Here is a 13,790-nt window from a genome sequence, read left to right as displayed (position 1 = left end):
GAGAGAGCAGCATCATGTCTGGTAGAGGTAAAAGTGGTAAGGGACTCGGTAAAGGGGGTGCAAAGCGTCATCGTAAGGTCCTTCGCGATAACATCCAGGGAATCACTAAGCCAGCTATTCGCCGTCTGGCTCGTCGTGGCGGTGTTAAGCGTATTTCCGGCCTGATTTACGAAGAGACTCGCGGTGTGCTGAAGGTCTTCTTGGAGAACGTCATAATGTGACTGAGAGGACTTCATAGACCAGTTGGGACTTATCTCGGACGATGCTATGGCGATCGCTCTGCTGTTCGTAGAGGATGGGCTACAGAAATATCTACAGCTTCAGAGTAGGGAATTTCATGTTCCAGCCGCCTGGAGATACGTTCAGGTGATCTGTTTATTGTTTTATTTCAGCTCGTTAGCTTGTTATAAACTATATGTTGAATCACTTTGTGCTGTTGTACCCCATGTTTAACCATTATTTTTCAGGAAATAAAAGAACGCCATATTTTGAGTTGTTAAACATTGTACCGGTGTATTGTAAGTTATTATACATATATAAATTATCATTTACTGTTGTGTACCATTTAACACATTTTCCCAAAGTCACGTTTTATCGGAGATGCAAGCTGCCGCGAAGCTCTCCCGCGGAGTGAAGAAGAGGTGGAGTTACGAGATTTGCCAAGTGTCCAATGGAGTTATGAGATTTGCGCTCACTTGTAAAAAATAACAGACGCACGTGGGGACTGACCAATAGCATCGATATGTGAAAAAATATGAAATTGACAAAGTTTGGATATACGTGGTTTCCGACAGCGATGACCTGCAAATTTAAATAATATTATATTTAATTTATCTTAAAGCTTATATTATGTATAACACATAGAAAACGCATTCAATAAAGGACGGAATCTCTTTTGATTAAAAGTGGTGGCTCTTAAAAGAGCCGTTGTGTTGTGTTTTACGTCGCTCGTTTAGAAGCGGTAAGCAGTACGTCTCTCAGGACGGCACGTACTGAGGTGGACCACCAGGCGGACGGTCGACCCCGTCTGTATGTTGTAGTCGGCCAGGGTGCGATGGTCTTCTAAAATGGTGTCGCCTAGTATTAGGATCTGCTGTTCTCGGGGGATCCTTTTTTTCGCAGTTATGACTGTTTTGGCCTCTTCAACCGTGCCTGCTAGCCTGACTTCGATGGGGAAGAGTTCCCCAAACTGGGTCTGCACAAATATATACGCCATTCGAAATGTAATTTGAAATGCGCGCTTGGTTCACATGACCTACTTTTATACAGTTTTTTACGCTCGTGCTCTCATCGAGAACCAATTAGAGGAGTTTTACATCCAAATGGATAAAATAGCAAGTTAAAAGCTGTGTTTGTTTATGAACGTGTTCTGTTGTGTGAGCGCTGGTGCTTAGACCTCGCCTGTTCTCAACTGGGTCCAGGAGATGGAGGATAAATATTCGGCCTCTCTCTGGCGTATTTTATTGAGCGGCTTCAATTCGAGAGGGCAGCATCATGTCTGGTAGAGGTAAAGGCGCTAAGGGACTCGGCAAAGGGGGCGCAAAGCGTCATCGTAAGGTCTTCGCGATAACATCCAGGGAATCACCTAGCCGGTTATTCGCTGTCTGGCTCGCCGTGGCGGTGTTAAGCGTATTTCCGGCCTGATTTACGAAGAGACTCGTGGTGTTCTCAAAGTCGTCTTATGCCTCTTTTCCACCGGAAAGAACCATGTGCTGGTTCAAAGTTGGTTCCACTGGTGAATCTTCTAAGAACCTGTTTGCCTTTCCACCGGCTAGAGAGCATCAAGAGCCGAGTGTTACGTCACTTTATACGTGTAACGTGTCCCTGCAACTTTAGCGCAGCAGCGGCAAAAACAAACACATCAACAATGGCGGATGTTGCTTTACTGTTAATGCTCATGGCTTTGTGAACCTACATTAACGCGGCGAAAAAAACGTGTACGTGCAGCTCCATGTAATCTGTATAAACGGAGGTTGTAATCGATAAAGTACATAACGTTATTTTATCGCTAACACAGAAAAAAGTTAGCCTTAGCATGTAGCTACATACTATCATGTGTGCTGATAATGTATCATATCACGGTAAAGTAAAAGTGTATCAAACATTAGTACACTTAAGGTACATTATCAAATGCGCTAACAGTAGCCCCGCCCACAGCCCCGGACACAAGCGGTTCTTAAGTCTAGACCAGCGACGTTTTGGTGCTACTTAAGAACCACTTTTCCTGGTTCAGAGCCGGTGCTTTGGCTGTCGAAAAAGAAAGAACTGGTTCTAAATTAGGCTCCGAACCAGCACTCAAACTGCCTCGGTGGAAAAGGGGCAATAGAGAACTTCATCCGCGACGCCGTCACCTACACCGTCAAAAGCCGTATAAAGCAATATCTGATATATATTTATATAATAGATGCTCTTTATTACAATATTATATAAGTTAATTGATTTACATACATCTCTCTTTATTTTATTGTGTGTGAAACACGTGTAAAGTTTGGTGGTAGAAACAGGAATTGTTTCCCCTTTTCTTTTGTCATAAAGCACAAAATTGAGTGTAAAACGGCGGGAGGAGAACAAAGCACAGAGGGGACAGTGGGGAGGAGTAAGTGTGTAGGAGGAGCGGGAGGAGGCGCTCCGCGTCAGGGGCTTTGGGATTATGACCAATAACACACGTTTGTTCTCTTGTGCCTAATTACAATGTCAGACCGTAAATATACCAGCCGCAAGGTGGGTGTTTTTCATTCTCTCGAAGTTCATTCGAACAGCAACAGCATGCCTGAACCAGCTAAGACCGCGCCCAAGAAGGGATCCAAGAAAGCCGTGACCAAGACGGCGGCTAAAGGCGGCAAGAAGCGCAGAAAGACCAGGAAGGAGAGTTACGCCATATACGTGTACAAAGTCCTGAAGCAGGTGCACCCTGATACCGGCATCTCCTCTAAGGCCATGGGCATCATGAACTCGTTCGTCAACGACATTTTTGAGCGCATCGCCGGTGAGTCTTCTCGTCTGGCTCACTACAACAAGCGCTCCACCATCACCTCTAGGGAGATCCAGACTGCCGTGCGTCTGCTGCTTCCCGGAGAGTTGGCCAAGCACGCCGTGTCTGAGGGCACAAAGGCCGTCACCAAGTACACCAGCTCCAAGTAAAGCGCCTTACCGCCGTCTTTATCAACACAAAGGCTCTTTTAAGAGCCACCCCCTTTTTCATACAACGTGCAAATCTCCTTTCTGCGTGTCTTTCTCTCACACAGATACACGCACACACAACTTTGCTGCCGGTTTTGCTTTTATTTTTTATTTTCCAAACTTTATAAAATCTCATTCAAAAGTATATTGTGTTTTACAAAGTTATTTCTATATCTTTCAATAATCATACATTTGAATAAAAAAACAAATGTCATATCTGCGTTAACATTTTAGCATCCAATAGCAAAAAAATTTTAATAAAGTAGAAAGTACCGGTTCATGTTCTTTTGTGTTTTTAGCTCACAATTTGTTTGTACACTACCGCAGCAGGAATATTGCACCGGTTACTAATCATTTTACATCTGGTTTTCAAAATTTTAGAATTGACAATACAATTAGCCAGTAAAGTTCCATCACATATTTGTTAACTTTGTGTAGAAAATGACATTATTACAATACATTAGTGTTTTTTTTTTGTTTTGTTTTTTTTTCAATCACATTTATATATATATATTTTTTTTTTACTTCATGCCATCTTTCTGCTGATATGTGTACAATGTATAAAAAGTTTTTTTTTATTTTATTTTGTTTACTTTATTACCCAGCTCCGTAGCACCCAGACCTCCTAGTTTTTTTGGTTTGTATAGAAATGTTTGTGTTGTAACTTCTCTATTGTTTCTCCATATAAAACTTTCACACATTTTATTTAATTTTATTTTTATTTTATTGTCAGAGGGAAAGACAATAATTTAGCTAATACAAATGTTTTAATTAACTGAATTATTGATTTATAATGGGCTTTTTCCTGTTTTTATTTTCAGTTTTTATTTAATATTATTTCTCTCCCCAGTTGTGTTCAGCACATTTTCTGTTTAATTGTTAAGCCTAATACTTTCACCTCTTCTTTGCTTTGGGTGTCTAGGGTTTACACTAGAGTTACACTATTGCTCATCCATACAGCTTCTGTTTGGTTTTGATTCAGTTTAGCTCATTATCACCTTTAAATTCAAAGTGAATATTTGAATAACCTTAACCACTCTTCCTGCCGTTGTTTTTGCACCTTGTATTCTTTCATGATGTTTTTGTAGTAGTAGTAATTTATTATTTTTTTTTTTTTATTTATTTTTTTTTTTATTATTTATTTACTACTACGGCTAAGGTGTGAGTAACCTGTACTTCCTAAACGTGGCCACAAAATGGCGGTCAACATCCATCAACAATGCTTTTATTTGTGTATTATTTAGCTTATTAATTATTTAATCTATGTGCTTGTCTTCTACACTACATCAGCATCACTTCCTGGGTGTGGTCTTCTAGAGACGTGTTTCAGCACATACAGCACTATATGAGTCAGAAACAACCAGAGAAACTAATGAACTTATTATCAGAGGTCTAAAGCTCTCAGATTCTGCACTTTATCACTGTTCTTTTAGAAACATAACACAGACATAATATAGTCAGTGACAGGCTGTACAAAAACTATACAAAATTTCATAGACACATGCAAGAGGTTTCTAAAAAAACATATCAACTTTTTATCAGTTAACCACAGACATAAAAATAAAAACACCATATGCAGCTGGAAGAAATGCAGCACATATAAAAATAAAGAGGGTACAAACATGAATGAATAAGGGAACATCAGCAGTGCTATGGATAAAATCAAACAGATACAGGTCAAGTGCTTCAGTTATTATTCAGATCCAATATCAGAATGTAGAAAAATATGATCTGAGTCATGTTGTGGCTTGTTCTTTGGTACAAGATGAGCTAGTTTGAGTATTTCAGAAACTTTTCATGCAATAACATAAATGTAAATAAATAAACAAACAAACAAACATACATTTCTTTACCATCACGGCCCCTTATGAATTATAGCTCCACCCTGTGACTTAGATGAGTGCCAGCGTGAATGGGACAATTAAAATAGTACGTGGGCCAATGTGTAGGTTGGAGAAGAGCAGTGGTGAGAAACTGAAGACAGGCAGACAACTTAAGGTGTAATAAACTTAACAAAAATATTTATATAAAAGCTGTATATTCAATCCAAAATGGTATGTAAACAATGAACAAATAAAATACATATCAGCAGATTTCAAAATCTAATCAAATTAAATCCAGATATTATACTTGATTTAGATTTGGCCTATTTATAAAGTCCTTCCTAATTTATAAAATCAGACCTAAATTAACTTTTGACCTATTTATAATTTTAATTTTTTAATCTATTTATTTGATCTAATTTTAATTGGCTAGAATGTTTATACTTTCCCCAACACTATTAGATTTTTCTGATTTGTTTAAATTTAAACCCTGGTAAATCAACAAAGGAAATAAAAGAAAAATGGAAAACAATAAAAATAAAAATACAGCAGTATGCAGAACAACAATTAAACAACAATATATCAATAATAATTCTAATTCAATTAAATGTATAAACACTTCTGAGATGATTAAAGTCACTTCACTTTTCCAATACCAGTTCCTACAGAAAGTGACCCAGTGCAGTAATGTTTGATCCAGTGTTTACATTGAGGACATTATGTACTGACCAGTCATGATGGTTTCAGTTGGATCTGTTTTTGGTTTGTCAGAATTCATCAGATTCAGAAATCATAATGCTCCACTAAGCTGGTGGCAACAGTGGGCAATTTGGGTCTTGCCCACCTGATAATCTGCCTCCCACCTGTCTTGAAAGCTCCTATTGTCCATCTTTCGTTTGGCCATTTTTGTGGAGGGTGGAATTAACTTGCCGATGTGACTGTAGCATGGTTGTTAACAACTGTCAACAGAGAATGAGAGGCGCTTGCTGTTCGTGACTACAGTGGCAAGGCATTCTGGGATTTTTAGTATTAGCGGAGCATGCGGCTATCCAGATGTAATGTACATTTGATATGATCTCACGGGCCAAATATAATTTGGCCCACGGGCCAGAGTTTGACACCCCTGCTTTAAGATATAAAGACACTTGTAACCCGGGTAATCAGGTTACTAGTTAAAAGAAAAAGAGAGAAAGGTAAGTTCTAGGAGGACAGCTGTTTTGTCCAATCACGGCTCTGATTCCAGTGATTGGCTCTCCTAAGAGCCAATCTTTCATAAGCCAATCTTTAAACAGCACTTTCCAAAGCCCCGCCCACGGGCAGCGGGAGAGAGAAGGAGGGAGAGGAGAGTGAAGATGGCGCAGCTAACACTGTGAGCGTGAGAGTCAGAGGGGGAATTCAAATGGAGCAGCCGTACAAAGCCGTATTCAAGAATGTTTCCACGTGTGGAGAGAAAGATTGAATGCAAAGAATTCACATCTCTGAAAGGATTACGGCGGTAATCGGACTGAGAAAACCATAAGTGTAGGAGTCGCATTAGAATTCATATGAGGAGTTTAAAGAAAAGAACTGAAAGGTAGAAACAGACAGAGGTCCAAAAATAAGCTAGATAAGATAAGATAAGATAAGATTTACCTTTATTCAATCCCAGTGGGAAAATTTCTGTTACAGCAGCAAATGAAAGAAAAAATATAGAAGCTTGTTCACCCATTTTAAATAATAATAATAATAATAATAATAATAATAATAATTGTGGCTTTATATCAGAACTCAGATTTTTTTCCCTTGCAACACAGATCCACTAGATGGCGACATGTGACCGCAGTATGTGAACCACACAATGTGATGCATCTGTTACTGCACTCTTTGAGCCTATCGCAGCATCTCGGGCTACAGGCAGGGCACACCCTCACACACACACGCACTCACACAAACACGCACACGCACACACACACAGTTAAGTCCATATACAGTATATTTGGACACATGCAAAATTTTCATATGTTTGGCTATGTATGCCACAGAATAAATTGAAAATGAAAAAAAATAATAAAAAGATGCATTTGAAGAGCAGATGTTCAGCTTTAATTCCAGGGTTGAACAAAATTATCAAGTAAAAGGTTCAGGAACTGCAACCATTTATATGCACAGTCCCTACATTTTCATGGGCTCAAATGTAATTGGACAAATGAATATAATCATAAATAAAATGTTCATTTTTAATATTTTGTTGAAAATCCTTTTCAGGCAATGACTGCCTGAAGTCTGGAGCCCATGGACTATCCAGAGACTGGGTTTCCTCCTTTCTGATGCTTTGCCAGGCCTTAACTTCACCTGTCTTCAGTTAATGTTTGTTCATGAGTCTTTCTGCCTTTAATCATCTACTGTTGTCTTCCGTGGACGACCAGGCTTTTTATTTTGCTGAGCTCACCGTTGCATTCTTTTTTTCTCAGAATGTACCAAACTGTCGATCTGGCCACTCCTAATGTTCTCACTATCTCTCTGATGGATTTGTTTTGTTTATTAAGCCTTAATATACTTAATGGAGATAAAATGACCTGTTTGACTTGCATGGAGACCTCCTTTGAAGGCATGATGTAAGTTCACAGCAACAGATTTCAAGTGCAATTACCACACTTAGAATCAACTCCAGACCTGTTACCTGCTTAATTGATGAAGAAATAATGAAGGAATAGCCTACACCTGTCCATGAAACAGCTTTTTATTCAACTGTCCAATTACTTTTGGTCCCTTGAAAAAGGGGGCTGGCTACTCTCAAGAGCTGTAATTCCTAAACTCTTCCTCCAAATTGGATTTAAATACCCTCAAATTAAAGCTGAGAGACTTTCAGCCCACTATAAATATACAACTATAGCCTGAATATGTTTTGGTAAATACCTAAAAAAAAAAAAACTAAAATTGTGCTTGTGTCCAAATATATATGGACCTAACTGTATATGAAAATTGTTCTACTTCTAAAGATTATCTACTTCTAAAGATTATCAGTCAAGAACTAAATGTATTGTGAAATTTGCCAATAACATATACTATAAGATCAAATAGTATTCATAACAGTGAAGTTTTAATTATGTACTTTATTGCTTTTATATTAGTTTTCTTTTTGTTGTTGTTGATGATAGTAGTAGTATAAGCAATATTCTAAAATGTGCAAATGTAGCACTCGGTTAAAAAAAAAAAAATAATAATAATAATAATAATAGTAACATTCAACTATATGCAACCATTGTGTGTTTTTTTTTTTAAATCACAATTCTGGAGATGTACAATGTCTACATGGTTCGACATGCTCTTTATCACTATTCTAATTATGTTTCATTTTAACTTGATTAAACCTATTCACTCAATTCCTTTTTACTCGGTTTCTTTACACTGTATCACTAAAACTCTGGGTCCACCAAAAAGTTCCCCTTAGATGTGACAAATTCAGAAAATGAATGAAAATCCTTGGTCTTGGGTTTGACAGAAGATTATATTCAGAATATTTACACAATATTATAGCAATGATGTATTTTTGTGACAAATAAAATAAAACACAAGAAATTATTCACATTAAAGTTATTATTCCAAGTCTTAAGTCCTGAAGTTCATACCAGGTGACTGTGGATCAGCAGAACAAACATGGGGATGTTAGGATAAGAATAAGGACAGAATAAGACTTTTATGACTAAATCTTGTATTTGCATTTTTATTAAAATGTTTTCTTACATCAGACTTAAACCCAGCAAGAATGTTAAACTGAACATAGACAGCATTTAATAATGTTATACATTAGAGTTATAGTGACTGTATATTTGTTTATTGGTTATTGAATGTGATTTTTATTAAATATAATAAACCCCAGACACTATGATGCTGTATGTTTATTTTAAGGGTGAAAAAAAAACAACAACAAAAAGAAAATCTCCCCAAAGTACTTCACTATTATATGAAAAGACACAAAAGAAGCAGCGCTCCTGAGTAGAGGCCAGGTAAAGGACAAAGGATCAATCTGTTCCTTCCACAGAATAATCACCATGTTCTATTACATAGAATTTGTATTAATATCATTTACTGAAAGTGGACACTTTATTAATACACAATTAATTATATATAATGATGTCATATCTATTCATATAAGAGGTGAAAATCATGAAAATTTAGGAGGGGGGGAGAAGCTATTACTTATTACTTTAGCTTATTACTTTAATGATCCAAATGACAAGAAATTACAGACAGAACATGAGGACTCAGGACACAAAGGGACAGGGGAGCTAGACTTACAAAGGTAGGAGAACATTGACAGTGTAATGAAATTAACAGAATTAAAAACAGAGCCTCGTGTAGTCTTTTTTTTTTGTTTGTTTGTTTTTTTGAGCTAAATAAATTAACAGCAAAGAAAACTAGCTGCATGCCCTAATCTAAACTAACTAAAAGTACAGTGGGTGGCACCAGGACTCTTAGCTCTACATCAGGGTCATCTCTCTGCCCACTGGTGCTTTTCTTTCTTTTATCCATTTATTTATATGAATGAACTGATAAACAGTGAACTTTGTCAATTCAGGTGCCTTACAGACTTTAACATAAACTGTGAGTAAACATTTGAAGTGACGTTTCATATAAGAGCTCGTTCTGAGCTGAGATCTAGTGATTTTTTAAAGTGAATGTTAGAAGGTGAAAATTTGAAATGAATTCTTGAAAAAAATTTCAACTCATTTTGAAGATTAATAAGGAATTTGTGAAAAGTTTATTATTTTTATTCCTTTAATGTTCTAAATTATATTTTTAATTACTTTCATGTAATTCATCACTCAATCAGAGGTAATAATTAATTTTAAAAAATAGTGTTTAATTTCTTTATCACTAGCTGAAGTCTGAGAGAGAGAGAGAGAGAGAGAGAGAGAGAGCTTGCGCCAGGCCAGAGTGTGGAAGACCAGGGGCCTGTTGCACAAAAGTAGAATTAAGACATCCAGGATAAATGAGTGAGCTGAGCTCAATGAATCCAAAACAAATGCATCCGGGCTTAATTGGTTGCACAAAGACCAAGCCAGGATGAGCAGACACGGATTCATCAAGCCAGGTGAAACCAATCCTGGATATGTGCGCGCTCACGGCTCACTCAAACAGGCCCGCCACCGATCACAGATTCACTGATTCACCATGGCAACTACAGTAGAGCGGCGTACTTTTCCCCGTCGGAGGCACAAATCCTCATGGAGGCATACAAGGAGGTAAAAGACATAATTAAGAAGAAAGGCAACACAGCCACAGTGATAAAGCAAAGAGAAAAAGCGTGGCAAAGTATTGCAGACTGTCTGAATGCGTAAGTAATGCACAATTACACACTCACCGCGCCAATTTTATTAATGTAAAGTTTCTTTGAAACAATTGTGAAAAGCGTTATATAAATAAAATAAAATTTAATAAATAGATGAGCTAATAATAATAATCACTAATTTATATCGCGCCATTCAAAGGACCCAAGGTCGCTTGCCCACTGACTACATTGAATGTACTTGTGTGATAAAGTAAGTGTCTCTTTTCTTGTGGTGGGTGTGTGTGTGTGTGTGTGTGTGTGTGTGTGTGTGTGTGTGTGTGTGTGTGTGTGTGTGCGTGTGCGTGTGTGTGAGGTGTGGATTAAACATGACCGGGCCAAAACGGTCCACTTTTTACATCATGGCTGTGTCAAGAATATCAGATTATCAGATAGATGAGATTTTGTGTTGACAGGTGAATTCTCTGGTGTGTTGCTGGGAGACAGGGTGTACGGCTGCCAGCCTTTTCTCCTGACACCTTTCACAGACCCCCAGGAAACACAGCAGGCCTACAACCATGCCAGGGCCAGGGCCAGAGTTGAAATGACCTTTGGCCTCCTGAAGGCACGGTTTCACTGCCTTCACAAATTAAGGGTCAGCCCTGTGAGGGCATGTGACATTACTGTGGCTTGTGCTGTCCTCCACAATGTGGCCTGCCTGAGGAAGGAGAGGGCCCCCAGAGTGCCACCAGCCATGGACTGGGACAATCCGGCAATCGTCCCTGATGACGACAGTGGTCGGCTGCTGAGGGACCAATGTGTGTTGAATTATTTTAGTTAGTATGTGTGCTTTCAATTTTGGTTAAATATGTCCTGCGGTGGCAGAGGAATTTCGGGTTTTTTGTGTTCAATATCCAGTATATATATTCTATGTTTTTAGAATTGATTTGGCCACTTCTTGTGGCCACTCTTGTGATGTTTGTGCTGTATACTGTGTGTAATTCAGTTGATGTGTATGGATTTGTCCTGCATTTATTTCAGTGTGCAGACATGTGGGGTGTGTTATATACAGACCTTTGAATGTGTATTTATCCTTTTGTTGTATAATATGCTTTGATTCTGTGCTTTCCATCTTGTAGAGTCACTGTGTGACTTCAGTTTCGAAAAGGAGCAGGGGTCTCATTTATAAAACTGTGCGTAGGATCCCTACTAAAAGTTTACGTACGCCCAAAAGCCAAAAATGGCGTACGCCAAAAAAAATTCCGATTTATAAAACGGTGCGTACGCACTCCTCTAAGCAATGTTCCTTTTATAAATCACAGATCACTTGCAGATGTGCGTACGTGAAATCCCGCCCTGTACACGCCCATTTTTAACCATAAATAGTCAATGCAAATCACTGCGCGGGCACGAGAGTGGACCTCGTTATAATGAGTTTCCTCTGCGCTCTGTGGGTTTAAAAATGGGGTGAGGAGCCAGCGTCTCAGGGGGGTAGCCACTGTCGCCTGCAGGTTATAATTATATTAAAAGCAACATTGTTATAATTATATTAAAAACAAAATTGTTACAGTTTCTACTTTTTAATATTGTTAAACTCATCAAGAAGCCAGCCATCATGTACTGCGCCTGCATTTAGTCTGTTCCCTACACTGCTATGTGTCAAGATAAAGGAATCGTGTTGAACCAGGCCAGCGTGCCACAATGTTTGTGAGGGTCATGTTGGAGTCACATATGATTTGCACATTAATAGAATGCACATGCTTTCTATTAACATAAGCAAATTCATTTTCAGAGGTGAACTTATAGCAACATGAGCGCAGTCAATTGCACCGATTACATTTGGGAAACCAGACATTGCTGCAAATTGCATTTTAATTTCGGCCTGTTCTCGCACGGTGTAGGGGAACCTGATGTATCGACTACCCATATTAAGTATACCATTCAAAACGACAGATATTTTGGCACTCAGGGACGGCTGTGATATACCAGACCTATAGGGTGAGATGATAGATTCCAATAGAATTATTTCATATACAAAAAGGTCTTAGACACAAAGTTGAGGATTACTTATAGTTTTTTTTATATAAATAGTTTACCTGTCTGCCAATTGCCGCTGGAAACAGCCGGTTGCCAAGAACACCAGAGTGGTGAGGACTTGTATTTGGACTGGGATGGCATGGTTCCGGCATGTTGCCCTCTCTAATACTGGACCCAATTCAACACATAGATCTAAGAGCACAGCTCTAGGGAATCTAAATCGGCTTATTAGCCAGGAAATCATCATGGTCCCTGAAAACTCGTTCTCTCCTTATTCTGCCATTGGCGTAATCCTCCAACAGTGCCAGCAGAGCCATCAGGAAGCATTACATACCCGGGTCACCGGAGGATTTATATGTTTCTAGCAATTAGACTGATTGTTAACACCTTGACAAAATCACAGAATTAATTTGTGGGCGAAAATTTCAGACGAAAATGTTATAGTGAACACATGCTTCTTCATGACGGTTTTGTAATGAACACCGTAGGACCGATGATGAGTAGCGATTGTGCTTCATGACTGTATTTGCAGACTTTGACATTTTATGATAGCTATATGTACATTAAGGAAAATATTTCGTTTTTACACTTCGCTCTGCAGTTCTCTAATAAAAGGGTATTTCATGCTATTCTGTATCACATGTAGTCGCGCCATCTCCTCCTGCACTCCCGTTGTGGATGGTGTGACTGTAAGGCAGCGCTGATTATTCATTCATTCATTCATTCATTCATTCATTCATCTTCTACCGCTTATCCGAACTACTCGGGTCACGGGGAGCCTGTGCCTATCCTCAGGCGTCATTGGGCATCAAGGCAGGATACACCCTGGACGGAGTAGCGCTGATTATTATTATTTTATTTTTAATACATTTTGAATTACGTTTGGATTTTACTAGATGTATATAACCTAAAACAATCAGCACAAATAACACTGTTGGATTTAATCTTCATGATAATGTGGAAATAGCGTATGAAATGGAGTGAAAATTAAATATAATTAATTCTTATAATCATTCTTCTCACATGTATTTTCTACAATCTAACTTCAGTTCACGACCTCACCATCTGTGTCGCCAATTGCCAATTCCCTTTGTCTCCAGAATGTGCATACGCACAGCTCAAAGTTTGCTTAAGGGTGAGCACATTTTCCCGTCAAGTTTGTTTTTTATAGATCACAACCTTTGCGCGAAAACTGCCGTACGCACGTTTCCAGCCCCGTTTTGTGTGTATGCACGCTTTATAAATGAGACCCCTGATGGTTTACCTGCTTTGTTTTAACCTTATTCAATAAAGGAACATAATGTTACACTTTGTGCATTTATATTTATATGGAATGTGTATTTTATAGAGTATTACAGAGTATTAGGGCCACACTGATGAAGGAAAAAGTCATAAATTTATGAGGCTACTTCTTTCTAGGGAAAAGATGCATATTCTTTTTACAGTCCTGATACTTATCACAATGTGATGCTGATGTGCCAAAAGATTAATTATGTCCTTGT

At 38.4% G+C, this 13,790-nt stretch overlaps 2 protein-coding genes across 2 annotated transcripts in view; one reads left to right on the top strand and one right to left on the bottom strand.

The window, feature by feature from the left end:
* LOC132843573 (histone H2AX-like) overlaps window positions 1-13,790 on the bottom strand; it is a 264,980-nt gene that overhangs the window by 19,162 nt on the left and 232,028 nt on the right. The window lies entirely within an intron of this gene.
* On the top strand, window positions 2,668-3,141 carry LOC132843557 (histone H2B-like). The gene has a single exon (XM_060866972.1). The coding sequence runs from the start codon at window positions 2,692-2,694 to the stop codon at window positions 3,139-3,141; it is 450 nt and encodes a 149-aa protein (XP_060722955.1). The 5' UTR covers window positions 2,668-2,691.

Source organism: Tachysurus vachellii, chromosome 3 (genome assembly GCF_030014155.1).
Source record: "Tachysurus vachellii isolate PV-2020 chromosome 3, HZAU_Pvac_v1, whole genome shotgun sequence".
Taxonomy (NCBI): Eukaryota; Metazoa; Chordata; class Actinopteri; order Siluriformes; family Bagridae; genus Tachysurus; species Tachysurus vachellii.
This window is presented reverse-complemented; position numbering and strand designations above follow the sequence as displayed.